General features: G+C 29.3%; 7 protein-coding genes across 10 annotated transcripts; 1 reads left to right on the plus strand and 6 right to left on the minus strand.

Annotated features, from left to right (window-relative positions):
• Positions 1–76: 76 nt before the first annotated feature.
• On the minus strand, positions 77–2199 carry LOC126859279 (ATP synthase subunit gamma, mitochondrial). Of its 3 annotated transcripts, none has more exons than XM_050610397.1 (3): positions 2049–2199; positions 1035–1581; positions 77–687 (listed from the first exon to the last, which is right to left on the minus strand). In XM_050610397.1, the coding sequence occupies exons 2-3, from the start codon at positions 1562–1564 to the stop codon at positions 321–323; spliced, it is 897 nt and encodes a 298-aa protein (XP_050466354.1). In that variant the 5' UTR covers positions 1565–1581; positions 2049–2199; the 3' UTR covers positions 77–320. The 3 variants fall into 3 exon arrangements, with proteins under 3 accessions (XP_050466354.1, XP_050466355.1, XP_050466356.1); XM_050610398.1 differs by having other exon boundaries at positions 1035–1594; positions 2049–2161; XM_050610399.1 differs by having other exon boundaries at positions 1917–2061.
• Positions 2200–2485: 286 nt separating this feature from the next.
• Positions 2486–3540, minus strand: LOC126859315 (NADH dehydrogenase [ubiquinone] iron-sulfur protein 5). 2 transcript variants are annotated; one of them, XM_050610451.1, is made up of 2 exons: positions 3389–3540; positions 2486–3009 (listed from the first exon to the last, which is right to left on the minus strand). In XM_050610451.1, the coding sequence occupies exon 2, from the start codon at positions 3000–3002 to the stop codon at positions 2673–2675; it is 330 nt and encodes a 109-aa protein (XP_050466408.1). In that variant the 5' UTR covers positions 3003–3009; positions 3389–3540; the 3' UTR covers positions 2486–2672. The 2 variants fall into 2 exon arrangements, with proteins under 2 accessions (XP_050466408.1, XP_050466409.1); XM_050610452.1 differs by having other exon boundaries at positions 3243–3473.
• A 249-nt stretch (positions 3541–3789) lies between these two features.
• Positions 3790–8300, plus strand: LOC126859231 (nuclear valosin-containing protein-like). The gene is made up of 11 exons (XM_050610289.1): positions 3790–4222; positions 4387–4605; positions 4678–5013; positions 5139–5444; positions 5661–5880; positions 5962–6244; positions 6329–6773; positions 6888–7055; positions 7116–7442; positions 7563–7781; positions 7858–8300. Exons 1-11 carry the CDS (start codon positions 4073–4075, stop codon positions 7978–7980), a joined length of 2796 nt encoding a protein of 931 aa, XP_050466246.1. The 5' UTR covers positions 3790–4072; the 3' UTR covers positions 7981–8300.
• Positions 8301–8430: 130 nt separating this feature from the next.
• On the minus strand, positions 8431–10709 carry LOC126859267 (aurora kinase C-like). The gene is made up of 5 exons (XM_050610374.1): positions 10455–10709; positions 9747–10366; positions 9443–9577; positions 8987–9377; positions 8431–8906 (listed from the first exon to the last, which is right to left on the minus strand). Exons 2-5 carry the CDS (start codon positions 10316–10318, stop codon positions 8823–8825), a joined length of 1182 nt encoding a protein of 393 aa, XP_050466331.1. The 5' UTR covers positions 10319–10366; positions 10455–10709; the 3' UTR covers positions 8431–8822.
• A 1478-nt stretch (positions 10710–12187) lies between these two features.
• On the minus strand, positions 12188–12826 carry LOC126859320 (mitochondrial import receptor subunit TOM7 homolog). Its single transcript, XM_050610457.1, has 3 exons — positions 12593–12826; positions 12458–12506; positions 12188–12350 (listed from the first exon to the last, which is right to left on the minus strand). The coding sequence occupies exons 1-3, from the start codon at positions 12690–12692 to the stop codon at positions 12335–12337; spliced, it is 165 nt and encodes a 54-aa protein (XP_050466414.1). The 5' UTR covers positions 12693–12826; the 3' UTR covers positions 12188–12334.
• A 179-nt stretch (positions 12827–13005) lies between these two features.
• Positions 13006–13968, minus strand: LOC126859310 (DNA-directed RNA polymerases I, II, and III subunit RPABC2). The gene is made up of 3 exons (XM_050610447.1): positions 13809–13968; positions 13387–13539; positions 13006–13303 (listed from the first exon to the last, which is right to left on the minus strand). The coding sequence occupies exons 1-3, from the start codon at positions 13832–13834 to the stop codon at positions 13093–13095; spliced, it is 390 nt and encodes a 129-aa protein (XP_050466404.1). The 5' UTR covers positions 13835–13968; the 3' UTR covers positions 13006–13092.
• A 4773-nt stretch (positions 13969–18741) lies between these two features.
• LOC126859272 (odorant receptor 30a-like) lies at positions 18742–21524 on the minus strand. The gene is made up of 7 exons (XM_050610388.1): positions 21494–21524; positions 20767–21036; positions 20188–20656; positions 19635–19734; positions 19225–19347; positions 18936–19091; positions 18742–18792 (listed from the first exon to the last, which is right to left on the minus strand). Exons 1-7 carry the CDS (start codon positions 21522–21524, stop codon positions 18742–18744), a joined length of 1200 nt encoding a protein of 399 aa, XP_050466345.1.
• Positions 21525–22089: the final 565 nt, after the last annotated feature.

The following is a 22089-nucleotide window of genomic DNA, read 5'->3' on the forward strand; positions in this document are numbered from 1 at the left end:
TACGCAGAGAATTTTTATTATATTATATAGAATTTTTATTATATAACAGGACACATAATTTTATTGAAGCGTGTAGTTTTTTTAAGTCGATCGATTTATTGAACAGCTTGGACATATAAATAACGTTAAATTTGAACAGTTCTTGATGTTCACGGAATAGCTCCATGTATAATCGAATACCGTCCAAATCGATCGAGAATTTCATCTTTCGTTGGTATAGCGGGCTTTTCTCCTCTTGTTTTTCTTCTTTTTCCAACAATACATTCTTATTCTATTTGCCCACACTAGAAATTGAGAAACTATTATCCTTCAAAATATTCTTAATCCAATGCTGCGGCACCGGAGATAATTTCAATCAATTCTCTAGTGATCACAGCCTGCCGAGTGCGATTGAAAGTAAGAGTGAGTCTGTCAATCATTTCGCCGGCGTTCTTGCTAGCATTGTCCATCGCTGTCATACGGCTGGATTGTTCGCTGCAAGCACCTTCTTTCATCGAATAAAACAACAATGAGGCAAGCGAGAACTCCAAATAGCTCTGTATCACCTCCTCGTCAAGTGAATCGTACACTGATAGCTTCGGTGCGGCAATTACTGCGGTTTTATCAAACAATGGCAAGTCATCAACTGCGTATGACACCACAGATTTAAATTTATTGTACACTATACGTCCGGAACCAAAGGAATAACTGCAAAAAAGTAAAGTGGCTATAACCCATCATATTTGTACAATATTATCTTGAATGAAATTTTACAATGCACACTACATACTCTACATCCCAAAAAGAAAAAAAATTTAAATAATCAAGTTATGAATATTTAATATAGTTAAGTATTATTTTATATATATATATATATATATATATATATATATATATATATATATATATATAATGAATAATATATTGCAGCATTGTAAATTAACTGTTTAAATAATAATTTAACAATTATTACAAGTTATCTATTGAAATGATTATTTAGTTATTTATGCTATATAACATGTTTGGATTTATATATTTGATTGAGCTGAACATACCCACTATTGATTATTTCTATAGCTATTTTAGCTGCATCGTTAAATGTTGGTGGCTTACGGCCAATCTCGGATGCGACAAAAAGTATATTATTCGCAAATAATCGTTGGAGAATCGCTCGGGATTTTTCGCCGATGCATATAATCTTTGTGTTCTCGAGTTCCTTGGGATCAGCTAGTAATTGATCGCGAATGTTACGAGATACCCCAGAATGCACAGCGCCGCATAGACCACGATCGCTAGTCACGCCAATGACGAGCTTCTTTGGCTCCTCTGCTGGCGCTTTGATCTCAGCCTGCTCGTAAAATGTCTTTGTGCCAATGCCGAGAGGACGAGCTTGCTTCAAGTCACGCTCTGCACGATTGTACTTGGCCGCTGATACCATCTTCATGGATTGCGTGATCTTTTGGATATTCTTGACTGACTTTAGACGTATAGAGATAGCTTTGAGAGTGGCCATTCCTCTTTGTTGTTGCCATTGCTGATCCTGTGCAGCCAACCGCAGGATTGTTGACAGACGATTGGTGAACATTATTGAATGTTGGATCCCTATAAGTTTAAACTAATTGGTATTTTTTAAATTAACAATCATTATAATTATTTTGCTGTAAGTTGCAAAATATATATTTAACACCATTATTTTTTATACAGAATATTTAAATATCCTGCATCCAAAAAATATTTTTGGCATTATATATCTAATCATATATCTCTGTTTATAAAATATATCTTTTCTCTAATTCATAATTTTTTGCTGATAAAGTAAATAATAAAATTAAATATAATCGATTTAAATTTATAATTATAATGATATGTGTTTGACAAACTTTGACAATATAAAGAACGATTTCAAACACGGCACACACAGTATCACTATCATTTACATAATAGCAGGAAGGGCTGATCAGGGAATGTGTATGCGAGTAATTCCTCAGCTCATTCTCACAGAATCAGATCTAGTAGGTGACACAAATATTTCGGGAACAGATCGGAACGATGCTGACAAATCGACTCACCAGCCAATTCCGAAAATAATTCCAACGAAATCACAAAAAGCTCTCCAGCTCCGTATGCGCAAACCCACGAAGGAGATTCGTGCACATATTACGTGATCGTAAGGCACATTCACAATTACCGAGAAAGATCCGCGCGTCATCTGTAAGCAGTAAACGTCACTATCAATAAGAAAAACTGGTATAGATCTATGTATGATTTATGTCATGCTTGTATTATTATTGGAAAAAAATTTATTGAATGAAAAGATAATTATTTTATTCTAGACATTTATGTATCGTAACAGATCTTTTACAAATTGCCAATGGAATTTGAGATTTTCAATGATACAATTCTTAGTTTGTCTCTATAACATGATTTAATTACACTTTTTTAAAAAGATTATATACATTTATCTAAGAAAATTAATGAAATATAAATTTAAAAACACAGGAAAGAATAAATATCGATTTTCAAATATTATTCCATTGACAAAACACTCCTAGGGATAGAGACAGGAATTTGCAAGCAATAAACTGTTTTTTTTTTTTTTTATAGATGATAAAACTTGTCATCTATAATCATTTCATATCAGCATATACAATACATCTATACATAAACTATATGTCTTAGCAAAGAGCAATGATTTAAAATAGATCGAGTGGTGGAGTTTCTGCCCAAAGTTTTTCCTTTTCACCATTCTTATATTGACGATATCGCTCTTGCTGCATCGCTTCAATGCGACGCAATCTTTTTACTTTCATTACACATTCATACATATCTTCTAATATCAGTCTGCATTCTTTCTTGCCTTTGTGATAACCATACGCTTCCATACAATCGACATATTTTAGCTCATACTGTGCACAATCCTTGTGACATTGAAGATTACGTACATTAGCCAAGAAATCTGTAACAGGTCCCTTAAACAGAGGCGCACCCCATCTTAATATTGTGATATTCTCGTGATCTAGCATAATGTATCTGAAAAAAGCAGGATTAAGAAATATATAATGCATAACATACCATTTGAGATACATCTTGGATATATATTTTATTATGAATATTCTCTCGAATTAAAAAACTTAATAAATTTCCAAAAGATACGAGACCCAAAAGAACTTTTCAATTTCAATCTTCTTTATCGAATAATAATATATAACTCCAATATTTATAATGATAATGACTTAATAAAGAATGACAGAAGAAAAGCATACCAGCACTCTTATCACTCTTATCTTAAATGTAATCTGTGTATATATTTCGTAATTTGCAGAATATTATATGATTATACAGAATATTATACAGTAATCATTGTTTTTATCGCGCGTGTAAAAACGAAGATCTATACAGTATTATTTACCAGTGAAATACATAAGACCTCGATATTTCAATTATTTATGTTTTCAATCACTTGAATCACTTGGTTATATAATTGTATCAACCATAGATGCTAATATACATAGATACTAATATACATTCCTTTTTGTTATTACAAATGCTTCGAAATATTCAATCGAGACAACGAAATCTTTAGACATTTTCCGTTTCATGATGCGCATGATGCATTATTTATCTTTGTTGTTTATCGAATGTTAAACAAAAATAAATAATGTACTATGTGTGAATCGGAAAGCACTTTTGTCCTGATTGCATTTTGTTTGACGCTATCTCCGTTTCGAAATGTTTGATGGACCAATCAGGGCGAAGAATCTTGCGCTTCGAAGCAAAAATAGTGTCAAACGGATTGCATTTCTGATTTGTCAATCAAACAATTCGTAACATTTGTAATGCAAATTACTGATTGGCTGACTGCCATTCATGTCCGATTTAAGTGTCGATTACGCCGGTTTTTCTTTCCCACGTTACGCTAATAATGCGGATTGACCTGCACATGCAAAGATTTGTATACTATTGTATACTATAGTAAATGATGTGAGTTGAAATCACATCGATTTGGATCGAGAATAATTTATGAGAATAATTGCGAGTCTCGTCTTTCATACGATTCGCACACGGTCTCCTTGATTTCGCTGCATCCAAGAATATGCAGAAAGTGGGCAAATTGAACTCGTCTATCGATATTATTCCACTACAAGGATCAAGTGGTGATTATAGATCGAGGCACATGGACAATAAGCACAGAATGGACCAAAGATGTTTTCGAGATCAAACATTGATCGCACGCGTGCAAACGGTAACGTATTACACGAGATTGTTCATTTTAATGAAATCATAATGTATATGCACAAAATCGCGAATGTTATATCAACAACTCTATATTCTTTGAATATACAAACGCGACAATTATTTAGAAAAATTTAATTTTTATACTACTATATTTAATTTTGTGTTTTGCAGTATATGCATGAAAATGAAAATAAGGTGTACATTGATGTCAATGAGATGGCAGATGCATTGCAGAGACGATATAGAGACTATCGTAATAAAAAGCGTGCTGCATTTCGTGGGATGGTACGTAAAGCTTATGATGAGCTTACAGCAATATTTGCAAAGAAGCCTCCAATACGTGAATCTCCTACATATGATGACGATGATTTTGAGGATGTCGATGTTGAGGTATTTAAATATATTGCTTAAGTATTATATTTGTACAAATATGATATTTTTAACAAAATTGTTCAATTTTAGTCAGAGATGCAACAGACTTCAATAAGTGACATGCTAATACAAATGTATAAGAAACAGAATGGAAACTCGAGTGATAAAGAATTGATAGACATTAGTAGCGATGATGATATATCTAAAAATGAATCTAAAGCTGGTAAAGAGACAAAAGAACTCAATGTATGTAATGTAACTGAATCTTTGCACACTCCTTCAATTACTCCAAAGGTAGAAACAGCTACTGAAAAGCCAGAAATATCTACCTCAAAGCCTGAATCATGTGTTTCAAAGCCAGAAATACATTCCTCAAAACCAGAAACACTAATTTCAAAATTAGAAACACCTGTGAAATCGAAAACAGTATGTATATTTATATATGATTTCATGATTAAGATTTAAAATTGTCAAGTTATAAAGAATAATAGAGTAAAATAAAACATATATTTATCTTATGTTTATACTTATCTGTTGCTATCACATTTCAGCCTATGAATGAGGTCACAAAACAAGTAGTAGGAGAATCTACAAGAAAACGACAAAGAGACAAGGAAAATGATAATGGGCAGTTCTCAGTTACAAAAAAGGCAAGAACTATACCTATCACAGAAACAAAAATTACATTTTCTGATATAGGAGGTAATGACAAAATTTTGAAAACTGTCTGCAAGTTATTGGTCCACATGGTCCATCCTGAAATCTTAAAACAGCTTGGTATATCTCCACCAAGGGGATTTTTGCTTCATGGACCTCCTGGTTGTGGGAAAACATTATTGGCATATGCAGCTGCAGGAGTAAGATAATATTTAATTCTGGAAAATGTTTAATATATGCTACAAATAGAATTATCTAAATTATAATGAATAAAAGAAATATATTCATGATATTCTGTAGATATTGTAAAAGTATAAAAGTTGTATTTTTGTTTTTTTTCCTCTCTCTTTCTTTCTCTCTTTTTCATATGCAGAAAAGTGGTTCTCTTTCATCATAATATGCATCCTTTATATTAGGAATTAAATATACCTCTACTAAAAGTAGCAGGTCCAGAGCTTGTGGCTGGAGTATCTGGTGAGAGTGAAGCTCGTATTAGAGACTTATTTGAACAAGCTCTAGCTCTTGCACCATGTATTGTTTTCTTGGATGAAATAGATGCTGTTGCACCACATAGAGCTACAACTCAAAGAATGATGGAAGGAAGAATTGTTGCACAATTATTGTCAAGTTTAGATGGTAAAGTACTATTGATTCATGTTGCCATTATGTTTTTTATTTTTTATATATCTTTATAAAGCACATTTTTTCTTTTTTTAGAATTGAGTCTAAAAGAAAATGGAGATAGAGTATTGGTAATTGGAGCGACAAATCGACCTGATTCATTAGATCCTGCTTTAAGAAGAGCAGGTCGTTTTGATCGTGAAGTGTGCCTTGGAATACCAGATAGAGAGGCAAGAGCTAAGATCTTAGCAGTACATACTGAAAATGTTGTACTGGCTCCTAATATTAGTTTGTCGACAATAGCTTCCCTTACTCCAGGTTTTGTAGGTGCAGATTTGGTTGCCTTAATTAGAGAAGCTGCTATGGCTGCTGTAGATAGGTAAAAATGATTTTAATCATGTGCATATATTATATATATGTGTACATATACATATAATATAAATACATATATAAAACTTTGTAGAGTATTCGAAGATCTAAACAAAGCAAAACAGACAGAAAAATTGCCAGAAATAACTGAAACTGATAAGCAATTTGAAAAGAAAGCACAGGAAAACCTGGAAAATTTAGTTGATACTAATGTTGTAACAGAAGTTTCAACTGTAGGAGACACTTCTACATATCTGAGAGATTCACCTAAAAATCCAAGCTCAGAAACTACTGAAATGGATATAATACAGGAACATTCGTCGGATTTGTCAAGCTTATTGGCTTGGTTTCGTAGCGAACCTCCACTTTCTCCAGAGCGTTTGTCAACCTTATGCATTGAACATTGTGATTTTGAAGTTGCTTTACGTGTTGTTCAACCTTCAGCAAAAAGAGAAGGATTTGCAACAGTTCCCGATGTAACATGGGATAATGTTGGCTCACTGCAAGATATACGACAGGAATTACAAATGGCAATTCTTGTAAATATAAAATTTTATATTTGATATTTTATTTTAAAATTTAAATAGTTATTAATAATATTATTTATTTTAGTACTGAATTTTCATATTTAAATATAATTATTTATATTGCAGGCTCCTGTTAAGTATGCTGAACACTTTAATGCATTAGGTTTATCTGCTGCTAGTGGAGTATTATTATGTGGTCCACCTGGTTGTGGAAAAACATTATTGGCTAAAGCCATTGCTAATGAAGCTGGAATTAATTTTATTTCCGTTAAAGGACCTGAACTTTTGAATATGGTAAGTTTATCATAGTGAGAAAAGTGTAAGGGAGCTAATGATTTTGTTTTATATTTTTAGTATGTTGGCGAAAGTGAGAGAGCAGTTCGTCAATGTTTCTTAAGAGCAAAAAATTCGCGCCCGTGCGTCATATTTTTCGACGAAATAGATGCATTATGTCCTAAGAGAACAGAAGGCGATAATTCATCAACATCACGTGTCGTAAATCAAATGCTTACAGAAATGGACGGTGTAGAGAGTCGACAAGAAGTATTTCTCATGGCCGCTACTAATCGTCCTGACATTATAGATTCAGCTGTTTTGCGACCAGGAAGATTAGACAAAATTTTATATGTTGGTCTTCCGACAGCGTCAGATCGGGTTGATATTTTACATGCAATAACAAAGGTATTTATATATGTTTATACATTTTACATATGTATTTATAAAACATACAAAGATAAATTTTACTGTATTAAATGATTTATATTTTCTTTTCTATGTATTCTTATGTGCAACCTATTGTAGAATGGAACAAAACCAAAACTTTCTAGTGATGTTGATTTAAATCAAGTGGGATATAATGATAAATGTGAAGGTTATACTGGTGCAGACTTAGCAGCTTTAATAAAAGAAGCTGGCATGGAAGCATTAAAGGAAATAATAGCTGGTTATGGAAAATCAGAAATTTCTATGCAGCATATTTATCGGGCATTTGATAAAGTGCAACCATCTGTTCGCGAAGAGGTGAGTATTTAATTCATATTCAGTTTCAATATATTTTAGATAATAATACGAATAACAAATAATATCTATTTTACAGGATATTAAATATTATGAAAAATTTAGTAAACTATATTCAGTTAAAAAGTCTGAAGTTACACCAATGGAAACACCAATAGATGCACCAATTGTTGATGTAGTCATGGAACCAATGGAAACATAAAGTACAATTAATAAAAGTTTATGAAATTTGTTGAACAATTCTTCCATTATCAAATACTTCATATAATTTTTACACAAAACAGACAAAAAGTATTCCTTTAATGATGTAGTTTAGTTTCCATATATTGACGATTCGAAAATGAATGTAGCTTTAATGTTTACTAATGTAATGATAATCAATGATATTATTTTAAAATGCACGATTAAGACAAAGAGTTACATTATATCATTATTTTTTAGTACATAGATATAGAAAGCATGTACATGTATGACTTTAATGTAACAAAAATCCTTAATAAAATTTTCATTAATAAAAGCTTACATTCAATAATGTAGTCTTTATTACCAGTGTAAATTTACTCACATAAACACACACATAAAAGCATATGTATTTTAAAAGAGAAATAATTTTGATATTTCTCTTCAATTTATTTATATATTTTTTATCAAATATCTTTTAATACCCACAATACACGAATTATTCATACATTCTTAGTTCATGCAATCATATTTGATTCACAGTAATTTAGTCTATTCCTCTAAAATAGAAAACAAGTGTCGAAAAATTATAAAAGATGTCTACTACTAGACTAGATACTATTGATATATTTTGTTGCATAAATCACTTTAAATAAAATTATTTAAACTAAAATTCACTAAACATCCCAAAACCATATATATGTATAAGAGAATATTTTAAAGGCATAAACAATATGAATACTCTATGTACATATTATTTGTTATTAATTTACTATGATAATTATTCAGAATCGTGATAAATTTATATATGATTTATGCAATTATGTGCTGTATTATATAATTATATTTTACTCATGCTTTTTCCTATATTATACGATTTTTTACAATCCAAGGATGTTTAAGAACACCATCCATATCTAATCTTTTTTCTGGGTCAATAACTATCAGCTGAAATATAATTGATTAAGAATTAAGTTCTAAAGTAATAAATATACTATGGATATTTAAATTTTATTTACTAAACTTACCTTTGAAATTAAATCTCTTGCATCTTCGCTAACAAAGCTTGGAAATGTGTATCGCAATTTTTTTATGTTCGCATAAGTTTCATCATTAGTTGTTGCATAGAAAGGAGGCTTACCAACCAAGCATTCGTAACATAATACTCCAACACTCCAAAAGTCAACTGTATGATTATGTGTTTTGCCAGATACCATTTCAGGTGGTAAATAATCTAAAGTGCCACATAAAGTGTCTCGTCGAGAAGAGGGAGCATGCACAGACCATCCAAAGTCGGCTACTTTTATTTCGCCATTTAATCCAAGGAGTAAATTTTCTGGTTTAATGTCACGATGGATAACACTCTTACTATGACAATATTTTAACGCATCTGCTAATTGGGCTATATAATTTGCTGTTCTAAAAGTTTTTTTAAAGTTGATTAATCTTAATTGCTTATATAAAATTTTTCAATAAATGCCTACCTTAATTCATTAAATCGTTTATTAGGTTGCTTATTTAGTTCTTTATAAAGCTCTCCTTTCGGAGCATATTCTAATATTAAATAAATTCGTTTATCATCATAGAAATATCCATACATCCTCAAAATATTTGGATGCCTGTGAAAAATAAAGTTCAAGTCAAATATTACTTTTATTTTATCTAACTCATTACATGCATGATATATATATATATATATATATATATATATATATATATATATATAGCCTTCAATATAATAGATAATTGAATAATATCTAAAGTAATATCTAAAGTAAAAAGTAATACCTTAAATGGGTTTGAATTTCTATCTCTCTTATTACTTGATGTGTAATATTCGCATCTGAAATTTGTGATCTAAAAAGCACCTTCATAGCTATTATAAATCTCGTCCTTTTTTCTCGGGCTAGATACACATTGCCAAATTTTCCTTTACCCAAAGGTCGACCAATATCAAAATCTGTCAATACCCATCTCTTTTCTTTTTGATTTTCCGTATTTGTACTAGTTTTATCTGAACTAGAAACTTTCTGAACATCATCATCTTTGTTATTCCTTATTTCTTTACTATGTTCATTATTAGATTTTTGTTGGTCTTGAATAGAGTTGACTGATTTAGATGCACTTGTTAATTTAGGTGGTGGCATTAATTCTACAGATTTTTTCGCAATATTATTTTTTTCTAGGTCTGCAGTTTTTGTTGAGCTAATTTCACAGATTTTTTTCTTATCATCATTTGCATTTTCTATATTTTTTAAAATATTATATGTTGGAGCTGCTTTGGAAATATGCAAACCCTTAAAACTACTGCCTTTCAATACTTGAGCAGTTAGCTGATGTGTCTTATTTTCTTTGTCCATTTTTGTTTCCTGTCAATTTTTTCACAGTCGATATTTTTTGTCCCAGATCTATAATCAAAATAAGGCTACAAACAATATTTTGTAGTAACTTACATTTAAAAAAAAATTACAATTCGTGAAATATATATGTACGTACCGTGCTGTATTATTTTTTTTCGTGTATTTAAGTTTTATGAACGTCAATTTAACATCATTACGAAACTTAGTTTTTAATAATAGAATATTATACTTTTTATATAAATAATTGTCTAAGGATTCAATTTAAATAATTATCTAAGAATAGAAATACACGATGTTTGGAAAGTCCTCACTTTTAACGAAATGAAAGTTAATGTTCAATGTTGGAAGGTCCCGCAATCTCTTCTCAAACGGTTTTTCGAAGTCAACTGAATTGAATGCTCGTCGTTGATTGGCTAATGCGAAATCATCATATTTAACAACGAAAATATAGATAAGGAACTCGACTAATTATATATCAGCCGTGTTCCAAAATTCTAGCCAGTAAATTTTGACCAATCACAACACAAAGAACAACAAAGAAATTTGTCCCTTTTGTTTTGATTAATCAAATTCCAATCTTCAATCTTTAATTTTCAATGCATAGTCTGATACAAGCTTTAAAGCGGGGAGCACACACTTTTGCATAAGCGCATAACAATAAGCATAAAGAAATTTGGTCCACAAACATATTCCTAACGAAATGAACCAATCAATTTCCTTATACTTATGGCTATGCACTTATGCAAAAGTGTGTGTTCCTCGCTTAAGCGGGGAGCACACACTTTTGCATAAGTGCATAACCATAAACATAAAGAAATTGATTGGTCCACAAATGTATGCATAAGAAAATGAACCAATCAATTTCCTTATGTTTATTGCTATGCGCTTATGCAAAAGTGTGTGCTCCCCGCTTTAACCTTTGTATTGAAGCAACTGTACAACTCTATAGAATCTAACACGCATGCGTGATAATTTTCCTTCTAACATGGCAGTCCTTCAATTGGGGCACTTCAGACGGGAGTATTCACAAATGCGCTTCAGCTATCTAATTATTATACAGATCAATGGGTCTGTTAGTTTTAGCTGAACTGGCTGCACTAATTCAGAGTTTATCTTTTTCTCCATATTGGAAAGAAAAAGATAAACTCTGAACTAGTGCAGCCAACTAAAACGAACAGACCCAGTGTGATTGTATTTCGATATTCACTGCCAATACGCCCAGTATTGAAATCTATAGTTTACATCACGTATTTACATTTGTATGTACATTAATAGCGAATTCGGTCATTTGCACTACATCGCACTGGTGCATATTAAAGACTGTTATACATGTAAAGTTATCTAATAAAAAAGAATAATATAAATATTTTAAGTAATTAAAATCCAATCATGATAAATTGTCGTTTTATTTAACAGAACATATATTATTTTTTCATCATCAAAATCTTTATATATTATATCGTTGCATTATATCATTTCAAATACTTCATAAATAGCAGCCTTTAATGTACACTGGTGTGATGTAGTGCAAGTGACCGAATTCGCTATAAGATTTTCAGTATTGGTAGTGAATATCGAAAGCCAAGATAGTAATAACAATATGGTGCAACCAATTAGATTTGGGATATCATTTATCTGTTTAAGATATTAAAAATCATACTCTTATTCAATTATTTTTTAACCTTCTATGTAAAAAGAAAATTTACATATTCACATTATAACATAACTGATATCTCATGATATAAATAAATTTTATAAAATTAATATAAACAGTTATGAATCTTTTCTATAAATGTTTATTGCTTATATTTTAATTAACACAATGTTTCGCAAGATATGATAAATATATGTATAATGAGAAATTATCTATTTCACTTTATGTCTTAATATTTATTCAATAAAATACATTTCATTACTCTGATTATATGGGAGAAACCAGCACATAATAGTCTTCAATTATTGTATTTTATGTGACATACATAATTTTTTTCTAACAAAAAGAAGGAAAGAGAGAATTTACTGCCACAATAAGCTGAAAAAAAACAAAGTATTAGAAAATATATTAGTCTTAGAATAAAAGAATAATTCTCTGAAAACAAACAGTTCTATAAAAAAAAATCCTATTGCAGAGTTACTTACTTCATAAGAGTTAATTCAGGCATGCCTGGATCTGCACCTTTCCTGAATCCTAAAAATTAAATTTTTTTTAACTTTCAATATCTTACTATATATATTTGAGATGTGTGTGATGTTAAATAAAATTTAGAAACTAACCTAAGAAGAGAACGGCGGGAATAAAGCCCCATTGAAACACAAACTTGCTTACATCCAAAACAATGGCTATTCTTTGTTTAGTAGTTGGATTTAAACTCATTTTGTCACTTCTTTGTCTTCTTGTATTGCAATCAGTATTTCGTATATTTGCACTAAATAATTCTCGTGAAATTTTTATCTTGCTCTATAACATGCAATTGATCAATGAGGTTAAGGACGACTAAAGAAACAAGAGAAATGAGGACCTCTCGTGTCAAATCATGAACTATAGTTCTGCATATTTTATTTAAAAAATATACATTAAAAAAAATTATAACAGAATTATACTTATATTATACTATAATTATAAAGAAAACAAAATAAATTTTTTAGAAGAGTCAAATAGAATATAAAAATTTTATTATACATTGATATAAGATGTGAGATGATAAAATAATTTATTGTATTGATAGTACATAATTAGTACAAGATATATCGAATTTTATATAACTTATACTATGTTAATGATCTATTATAATTAATTCGTCAATGCCCCAATCCTCATAACTGTTATCAGGTAGATAGCGACGTATAATTATGGGAATTTTTCGTTGCTTTAATTCCTTCATTGCAATTTGCAGCGGATCAGTTTCCCCTTCTAATTCTACCATTACAGGAGCACACATTGCTATTTGTAGTGCTCTTGTGCCTAAAACTCTTGCTCTTTCATATCTGTAAAATAAATTTAATATATTGCTAAAGTATATACTTATATTTTTACTCCATGCAAATAGTACATCATATAGTATACATACTTTGTCATGTATCTTGTTGTTATCCTTTTTGACTTTTGGACACCAGCAGTAGCTTCATTAGCATTCAACAATTCAATATTTTCACCATCATCTTCTTGGGGCTCTAATTCGATGTTGTCCTCGTCGTCTACATCATCGAAATCATCTGCCACTCTACAAATAATAAAATTAACCAAAATAATATTAGTTATACATATAAACTATACAGAAAAATTAATTCAATAATTTTCAACCACTTGTTTTTTAGTTTAACCTATTGTTTTTAGTTTAGAATAAGACTAACACATAAATTATAAAAAAAATTCGATTGCATCATATAATCGATTAATAATATTAATGAAATGCAAAATAACCTATAAAATGTATATTCCTATATCCCGATATACATATATATGTCAGAAAAAAACTGACATTATACTTACTCGTCTCCATCAAAATCATCAGCCATTATTTATTTATACAATATATTGTTTATAGCGCCACTATTTATACATATATTGTTTACAGCATCACGTCGCTTAAGCGGAGCACTAACAACTGGCCACAATCACATGATGCAAGTAGACATGGTGTGCTCGTAACTAAGACGAGTTTATGCATAGCCACGCGCAGGCCTTAATTTTCGTCATTTTACAACGCTATAGGTGCGTATCTTTAATATTATTAATATTAAAGATGCCAACGTGTAAAAAGTTGCAAAAGTTGCAGTGACCAGCAAATATAAATCAATAAGATTATTTTTTATTTCCCAAAGATGAGAAATACAGAAAAATATGATTAGAAACGTGCCGTGTGAATAATATCAACGTAAACATGGCATATTATAAATTTTATAATTTAAAAATAGAACTAAAAATAAATTTATAAGTTTCTTTTAATGACATTTTTACTATTATAATATATAATGTATACATTTGCAGTTCACGTATGTTCCATACATTTTCAAGTATCATGTTATCAAAATTCTTGGTACCGTTATTAGGCTCATAAATTAAATATTTATTACATATGAAACTGAGTTTTATTAATGTATTGAAATAAAATAATATTTATTTTATTTGAGTTACCGCTGAAAAATGAAACGAATAAAAGGCCAAGTTCTGATTGACTGTAATACAAAATATAATAAAGCTGGAATAAATTTTAATCGCTTTATTTAAGCATCAGCTGATATATTAATCGTTAATTTAATAATTGATCGATAATTTAAAATTCTTTTATAATTTAATATCTCATTTGTATATATGTCACAACCCAGTAAACATCATTTATTGCAGTAATATAACATGGGAATAAAATAACACAAGTTATTTGTGTTATATAATTGCAATATATCATGAGTATAACAATGAAATATTACATTTTGTTATTACATCGAACATAACTACAATATAACATTGTTACTCTTATGATATATAACATTTTTCATATACATTATAGAGTTGTTATATAACATGATTATTTTAAAAATATGAAATATACATATTATAAAATAGTTAAAAAAATGTTTTAATATTTTTCTTATTGACTTTATACTATAATATATACTATATATATATATATATATATATATATATATATATATATATATATAGTATATATATAATTATTTTTTAAATATTTAAAATTAAATATATTTTATCAAAAATAAATACATTACATCCAATGCTTTATCGTTCGACTTTTCGACGGTTTAAATATAGTTCGGATCGCGCAATAAAAAGTTTAATGGCAGGTCCGTATAATTAACGATAAACTCCGTGATATATTAATTATTAATTTTAATAATTGATTTAGAATTTAAAATACGTGTATAATTTAATATTCCGTTTGTATATACATCATAGTACAAAAAATATTTCGGCAAATGAATTACCAATAACATGGTATGCGACCTTGACAATATGAACATTAGCGCGCTATTGTTAACGTGTTATGGCTTATGGCTTTATTATTCTCACGGCAACACTCGAACAGTAAGGAAGTAGAACGCGAGACATTCCATCAAATTTCTCTACTCAACGCGATCGCGACAAGTATCGGGAAATAATTTGATATGATAAATAATTAATTATCTTTCACACACTTTAAATTTTGAATAATACGTATAATTATATCATAAAGAATAAATTTCGAAGCGCGTATTTTGTGTGACATACACATTTAATAAAGAATCGAAATAATTAAAATTAAAATTGTGAATTATTTTTGTCGCGATCTCTCTCTCTCTCTCTCTCTCTTTCTTTATAAACAATAATTATTTTTTTTTAAATACTTGATGTTTAACTATATTTTATCTGATGCTTTATTGTTCAATTTTTTAACAATATAATCATGATTCGGATTAAGGAAGCGCAAAAGAATAGTCAAATCGCAGGTTGAAATAATTAACATAATGATAAACTCCGTAATATATTAATTGTTTATTAAATAATTTAAAATACTTGTATTATTTAATATTCCATTTGTATATAGAATACGTTATAGTACGCAAAATATTTTCGGCTGCGAATTATCAATAATACAATATATTCGGCCTTGGCGATGTAAACATTAGCGCGCTATTGTTAACGTCTTACGACTTATAGCCTTGTTATCATTCATATAACACATTCGAACAATAAAGTAGTAGTGCGACACGTTTCGTCGAATTTCTTTTCTAAATGCGATAGCAACAAATATTAAAATATAATTCGCTATGATTATTAACAATTAATTAACTTTTGAAAATAAAAAATAAAGCAAAATAATTCAGCAATAGAAATAGTATTGCTGTAACAAATGGGACATGATTTTGGCGTTGTGTAAATGTTGAACAAATGAAATATTAATTATTTTATGCATTGCTACAATTTGGTTCTATTTGTGTTATAGATCAACCTAACGACTCTAACATCTGAGAAGAGGAGGAGGCCTAGGAGAGGCATCCTGGCACCAGTGGAGCAACCCAAGAGTGAGTATTATTATTTTTATATTAATTATTATAAATTCTGTACATGCATTAATTCGATTCGATCATTATTTGAATAGTTTAAACAAGAGAGACTCATATTATAAAAATTTTTATTTAAAAAAAAATTTTTTTTTAGAATTTATAAAATTATTCCGTATTTATATACCTTCTTATTATAGGCATCGGATATAAAATTCGATGCGTGCAATAATAATTTATTGAAAGATTAATTATTTTAAGCGTTGCTATAATTTAGATTTATATTTGTGTGTTTCAGGCAACGTAGCCTCAAGACCAAATCTTTGCTGTTGCGCATCAGTGCCGATGAGTGATAAATTTTATTTTATTTTGAGGTGACGGATCCGTAGATATTGTAGATGTAAATGTAGATTGTAGATTGTAAATAGATTCGTTGCCTTAAAATGGATGAGCTAGAATAGATTAACTGAAATAACTTTTAATAGACTTTTTAAATATACATTGAAGCATATTAGAAATATAATTTAAAATATAAATTAAAACAAAAAATTGAAAAAAATATAAAATATTTTTCTCAATAGAAATTTTATTTAATTTATTTAATGTAGAAGACGTAATAACTTTATTTTTTATATGAAATATTAATAATTATTTTGATGTTGTGCCAATTTTATCATAATTTTTCATAGCCCATCCATCTTTATTATCATAGCAATGAAAGCTTAGACAGTTTGTCATGCATCGTTTTAATATAATTTTACTTTAGTCAATTTAATGCCAAGTTGTCAATCAAATTTAATAATTGATTGAAGTAATAATATTTAATCTTATAATAATATGTAATTTATATTAAAATAAAATTAATAAAACAATTATGTGTCATATAATTTAATATAAATAAATAATTTGACTAAAAGTCAAATTATCAATCAAATTTAATAATTGATTGAAGTACTTAATAATATTTAATCTTAATAAAATTAAATTAAATAAAATTATAAAATTAATAATAATATTTAAGATTTAATATTTATAATAATAATATAATAATATTTACATATAATAGTAATATAGGGTACGCTACAGCGTATCCTATATATTATATTATATTAATATAAATTATATTTCTAATATGTTTCAATGTATATTTAAAAAGTCTATTAAAAGTTATTTCAGTTAATTAATCTATTCTAGCTCATCCATTTTAAGGCAACGAATCTATTTACAATCTACAATCTACATTTACATCTACAATATCTACGGATCCGTCACCTCAAAATAAAATAAAACTTATCACTCACCGGCACTGATGCGCAACAGCAAAGATTTGGTCTTGAGGATACGTTGCCTACAACACACAAATATAAATCTAAATTATAGCAACGCTTAAAATAATTAATATTTCAATAAATTATTATTAATATAGGATACGCTACAGCGTATCCTATATTACTATTATACGCTGTAGCGTATCCTATATTACTAAAGTAAAATTATATTATTATAATATTATTAGCATAAAAGCATAGCTACTAGAAGCACTAGTAGCATAGAAATATATAGAAGTTGTAGTCTGTAAGATCACGTGATTTTATATGATTAATGTAAGCGATGTAAGAGAAATAAATTGTCTTCAGATTCCAGATGTCTCCAATAGATTTTTGTATTATCCCAATCGGTATATATGCATGAAAATATGAATGATTTCTTAATACTATCAATATTGATGATCCATATCGAAACACGTTAAAAAATGCATTTATATCATTATATGCAAATGCATTATATATACGCACTATATGCACAGAAAATCATCACACAAACTGCACAATTGATGAAACTGTGTATTACACTGTGAGATTATTATTCATGGTTTGAAATTATAAACTCTCTCTTGCTTCAAATTTGATTACTTTTCACCACAAATCACACACACAGAAGATGAAGGGATCGAGAGAAATAATTGGTATGTACATATCAATACAATATGTGTTTTTACATATTTAAAAATAATAAAAATTTATATACATTTCAAAATTATAATTAAATCATATATATACATTACATTGTAGTAAAATATCTTTTGTATAAGTTTAAGGATTATTATAAATATAAACATTATACAATATATATATATCATCTCTATACATATACATGTACTGTCAACGCAAAACATCTTTGAGCATGTCGTATATTATCAAAAAACATTTTCATCACAATTATGATTGTTTTATTGTTATTGGTATACATGTAAATATATATTATTTTTCGTTTATAATAGAATACATTATCGCATTCTAAAATATTCTAAATCATCACATAAATGTAAATCATCAAATAAAGATAGAGACATGATTATTTAAATAATTTCTCTTATTATTTAGAATTACTTGCTATCTAAATTTGTGATCAATGCCAGAGAATTATCGATTAGCGAGCAGAACGGATATGTAACCAGCTGACGTTTTGACTAACTGAAAACGTTACGTATATGAATATATATGTACAATGATAACAATGATAAATAATTATAAATTAAAAGAAAGGGAAGACAAAAAAAATAATTCTCATTGAATAAAAGCTACGTTTACATTTAAATAAAAGACGGATGTCTTACATTGCAAAACATGGATAATGTCATGGGAAATATTTTGCCCGCAGTGATGAGAAGAGGTCTTTCAGAACGAATCATTATCAGCAACAGGCTTTTTGCTTCATTCGGTTTTAATAAGTACCATGTATAGTTGTACGCCGCATAATACACTCCTTCGGCCTGTAAATGTTAACAATTACAAAATCTTTTAAAATTTTTTGGCTTCAACAAGCAAAAAAAACAATATGTAATTCCGTTATATTATTATTATATCGATGTTTACTAATTACTTGTACTAACGACATGTACTTACTTTGGCTATAAGAATCTCTCCGACCACGCAGTATAGGCACATGTGAACAAATGTATTGATGAGAATCGAAATGAGCCAACATATTCGTATAAAGGAAACATCACCGCTAACTCCGTCAATGATCTATAGACACGCATTAATAATAAAAATGCACTTGTGATTTTTTGCCCTATTTTTCGACGCGTTTTTGTTCGTCAAATTTATTTTAATAATCTAACTTTTTTTTTTTAGAAATGTGTCGGTAATTTACGCGGAGACTTGAGAGTGTCATGATCAAGAGTCATGACCAATAGTCGTTTCATGTCGTTTTCGTTTCCATTGGAAAACACAAAATTGTGGTGATGGATATTTTATACTACCTGAGATTACAATGTTCAAAAGGATAGCTCTCCTCCTTTTCGGCAACTTACGGTAACTAATAGAAATCCTTGAACGCAAAATAACATAGCGAAATACACTAATAATGCCAGAAGCATCAAGTTGAATGTGTTGTCGATGACATCAACGGACCTACGATATAAGATATCACATACTGTAACATCGAACAGTTTTATTAGTGAAATAAAAGAAATAATATATCTCCTTACGTTACAATTTTTTAAAAACATTAATTGTCATGTGTAAGTATTACATGAAAATGTAATAGAAAATATAATATATTTATGTTAATGTAAAATAAATAATGAAATATATTGCCTGAAGCCGTATCGTTTAATGCAAAAAATGCGCATAATATATAATTTGTTTATTTACAAATAAATGCATTTGTAGTTGATGATATAAGTAATGTGTTAATAAAATATCATTTGAGAATCCTGAATGGTTACGTTCAAATTTTTTAAAATTATTTAGATATTATATATAAAAGAAATACATCAGCACAATAAATCTTTACACACACATAAATGTACACACATACATAAATCACGAAGCTTTTATGAAACCGAAAGAATTTAAAACAACCTAATGAGACGTAGGTGATCCTCAATATTGAAGGATAATCCAGTGCTGAAGTTTTTGAAATCGTTCAAATTGAGCAATCGCACTTTGAGAATATCCAGTTGAGCACAGATATGAAATACAAGCAGACCCAAGAAATTATCGATGCCCGTATAAGAAATCGCGGCCATTATGATCGATATGGCTTGAGCGACGAATGCGATTTCGTAATATGGGCTCTCTGTCATATCTCGCAAATAATATGTTTGCAATAGCAATGGTTTTGGACCATCTGTAAGATTCGTCAGATATCGTATCGAGTATCCAAAGCAAGGAGGAATGATGAGGGCGATGGATGCAAAAGTCATCATGATACATCCGAACATAACGATAGCTTTGGCAATTTTCGCTTGCTTTATCATGGTATCTCGTTCTTGCATAGTCTTCGTCTTGATCCAATCGTCCACGATCATGTTTATGATGGGTACAAGATCTTTGGAGAAGAAATTTCAAAATTTATAGATGAAATTGCAATATACATCTTAAGACATAGATAAAATAAAAGTATCGATAAAATATACGGTAATATTCACGTCGACTTACCTTTTTTGCGGAACCACATAATAACAAATTTCAGGACAGTTACCGAAAATGGTAGAGCGATCTGCAGATTATCTGCCATCGCTAGCATGTTACCCCAAACCCTAAACAATGCTAATATTCCGGGTATAACCGATGTGGTAAACATCGTGATAAAGATAATAAAAGCGCGTAGATTTGCCAAAAATTTTTGTCGACGATTTAACTTATCGTCCGGCCAGAGACCAAGAATCTTCAGAGAAATCCGATTTATTCCAATCGCCCAATCTAAATCTACGTGAATTCTATTTTATTTTTTCATTAAATCGCGTGTTATTTTCAACAATTTTTTTTTTTGGAATCTTTAATTGCCCGAATAATTGATGATAATTTAAGAAAGAATTCTGAAATTTCACAATAAACTTTCCCATACAAACAATAATAAGACGTAAGGAAGTAATTAGCTTAAATATTTTCATCGCTTAATTTTTAAACAAAATCTTTTGTTCATTCTACGATGTTGCCGAGAAAATAACACGTCTTGAATCATCCGTATGTATAGTACAGTTCATCATGAAATCTCACCAACTTTTTATAATAAAACGACGTCTAATAAACTATGATGTATAATAAAATTATTATACAGATTCCCATGTGAGTCTCGAATTTCAAACGATTTACACAAAATGTATCTTTGCGTTTAAACTATACAATTTACAGAGCTTATTGATAACAATAAGACTATAAAGACCTGTGAATGCTAATGACTTAGAATCGTCCATGTCCGAGGCTACACGTAGACTGATAATTTTTTATGAATTTAGCATTTCTCCCTCACCTTTCAGAACGCAGCAATTACGCATGCCCACGGCAAAAGTTTTGAAGTTCACATGCTGAGGTGCAAACATGCTGAAGTGTACGAGCATGTGCATAAATATTTCAAATATACCAATGTCCGCCGTGTCTCTTTTATGCCTAATTCGGAGAATTGAATTCGTATAGCCCTCCTATACACAATATCGCTTAATAGTCTATAAATATTTAAATGGGTGCAACGGCCTCCAATTTTCTCGACGTTTATTACTAATTTATCTTCCCACGTCTTTTCTCGCTGAACTTACTTTTTTTTTAATAATTTGAATTTTCTGAAACTTAACGCGTCTTTGCTACTATTAAGCAAACTTTAAAAATAAAAAAAATTAATATCGAGATCGCAATGTTTTACGAGCGATACATTTAGTGATAGTTTATTATATCAAAGCGGCAAGATGAGAATTGTGCTAACTAAGATCATTGTAAGAATTAACAAAGTAGGACGAATATACATGCAAAAGAAAACGTGTGATG

Source organism: Cataglyphis hispanica, chromosome 3 (assembly GCF_021464435.1).
Source record: "Cataglyphis hispanica isolate Lineage 1 chromosome 3, ULB_Chis1_1.0, whole genome shotgun sequence".
Taxonomy (NCBI): domain Eukaryota; kingdom Metazoa; phylum Arthropoda; class Insecta; order Hymenoptera; family Formicidae; genus Cataglyphis; species Cataglyphis hispanica.

Bases quoted from the DNA above. Each gene is read 5' to 3' on its own strand.
- LOC126859231 (XM_050610289.1), top strand. From the start codon at position 4,073: ATGCAGAAAGTGGGCAAATTGAACTCGTCTATCGATATTATTCCACTA. The intron at 5,014-5,138 runs GTATGTATATTT...ATCACATTTCAG, and splicing joins CACCTGTGAAATCGAAAACA to CCTATGAATGAGGTCACAAA. The intron at 7,782-7,857 runs GTGAGTATTTAA...TCTATTTTACAG, and splicing joins AACCATCTGTTCGCGAAGAG to GATATTAAATATTATGAAAA.
- LOC126859320 (XM_050610457.1), bottom strand. From the start codon at position 12,692: ATGAGTTTAAATCCAACTACTAAACAAAGAATAGCCATTGTTTTGGAT. The intron at 12,507-12,592 runs GTTAGTTTCTAA...TTTAATTTTTAG, and splicing joins TCCCGCCGTTCTCTTCTTAG to GATTCAGGAAAGGTGCAGAT.
- LOC126859267 (XM_050610374.1), bottom strand. From the start codon at position 10,318: ATGGACAAAGAAAATAAGACACATCAGCTAACTGCTCAAGTATTGAAA. The intron at 9,578-9,746 runs GTATTACTTTTT...TATTTTTCACAG, and splicing joins GAAATTCAAACCCATTTAAG to GCATCCAAATATTTTGAGGA. The intron at 9,378-9,442 runs GTAGGCATTTAT...AAAAACTTTTAG, and splicing joins AAACGATTTAATGAATTAAG to AACAGCAAATTATATAGCCC.
- LOC126859310 (XM_050610447.1), bottom strand. From the start codon at position 13,834: ATGGCTGATGATTTTGATGGAGACGA. The intron at 13,540-13,808 runs GTAAGTATAATG...TATTATTTGTAG, and splicing joins GATGATTTTGATGGAGACGA to AGTGGCAGATGATTTCGATG. The intron at 13,304-13,386 runs GTATGTATACTA...TTTATTTTACAG, and splicing joins ACAACAAGATACATGACAAA to ATATGAAAGAGCAAGAGTTT.
- LOC126859279 (XM_050610397.1), bottom strand. From the start codon at position 1,564: ATGTTCACCAATCGTCTGTCAACAATCCTGCGGTTGGCTGCACAGGAT. The intron at 688-1,034 runs GTATGTTCAGCT...ACTTTTTTGCAG, and splicing joins ATAGAAATAATCAATAGTGG to TTATTCCTTTGGTTCCGGAC.
- LOC126859315 (XM_050610451.1), bottom strand. From the start codon at position 3,002: ATGCTAGATCACGAGAATATCACAATATTAAGATGGGGTGCGCCTCTG.
- LOC126859272 (XM_050610388.1), bottom strand. From the start codon at position 21,524: ATGGACGATTCTAAGTCATTAGCATTCACAG. The intron at 19,735-20,187 runs GTTGTTTTAAAT...CTTATATCGTAG, and splicing joins GATCACCTACGTCTCATTAG to GTCCGTTGATGTCATCGACA. The intron at 18,793-18,935 runs GTAAGACATCCG...TAACGTTTTCAG, and splicing joins CATTATCCATGTTTTGCAAT to TTAGTCAAAACGTCAGCTGG.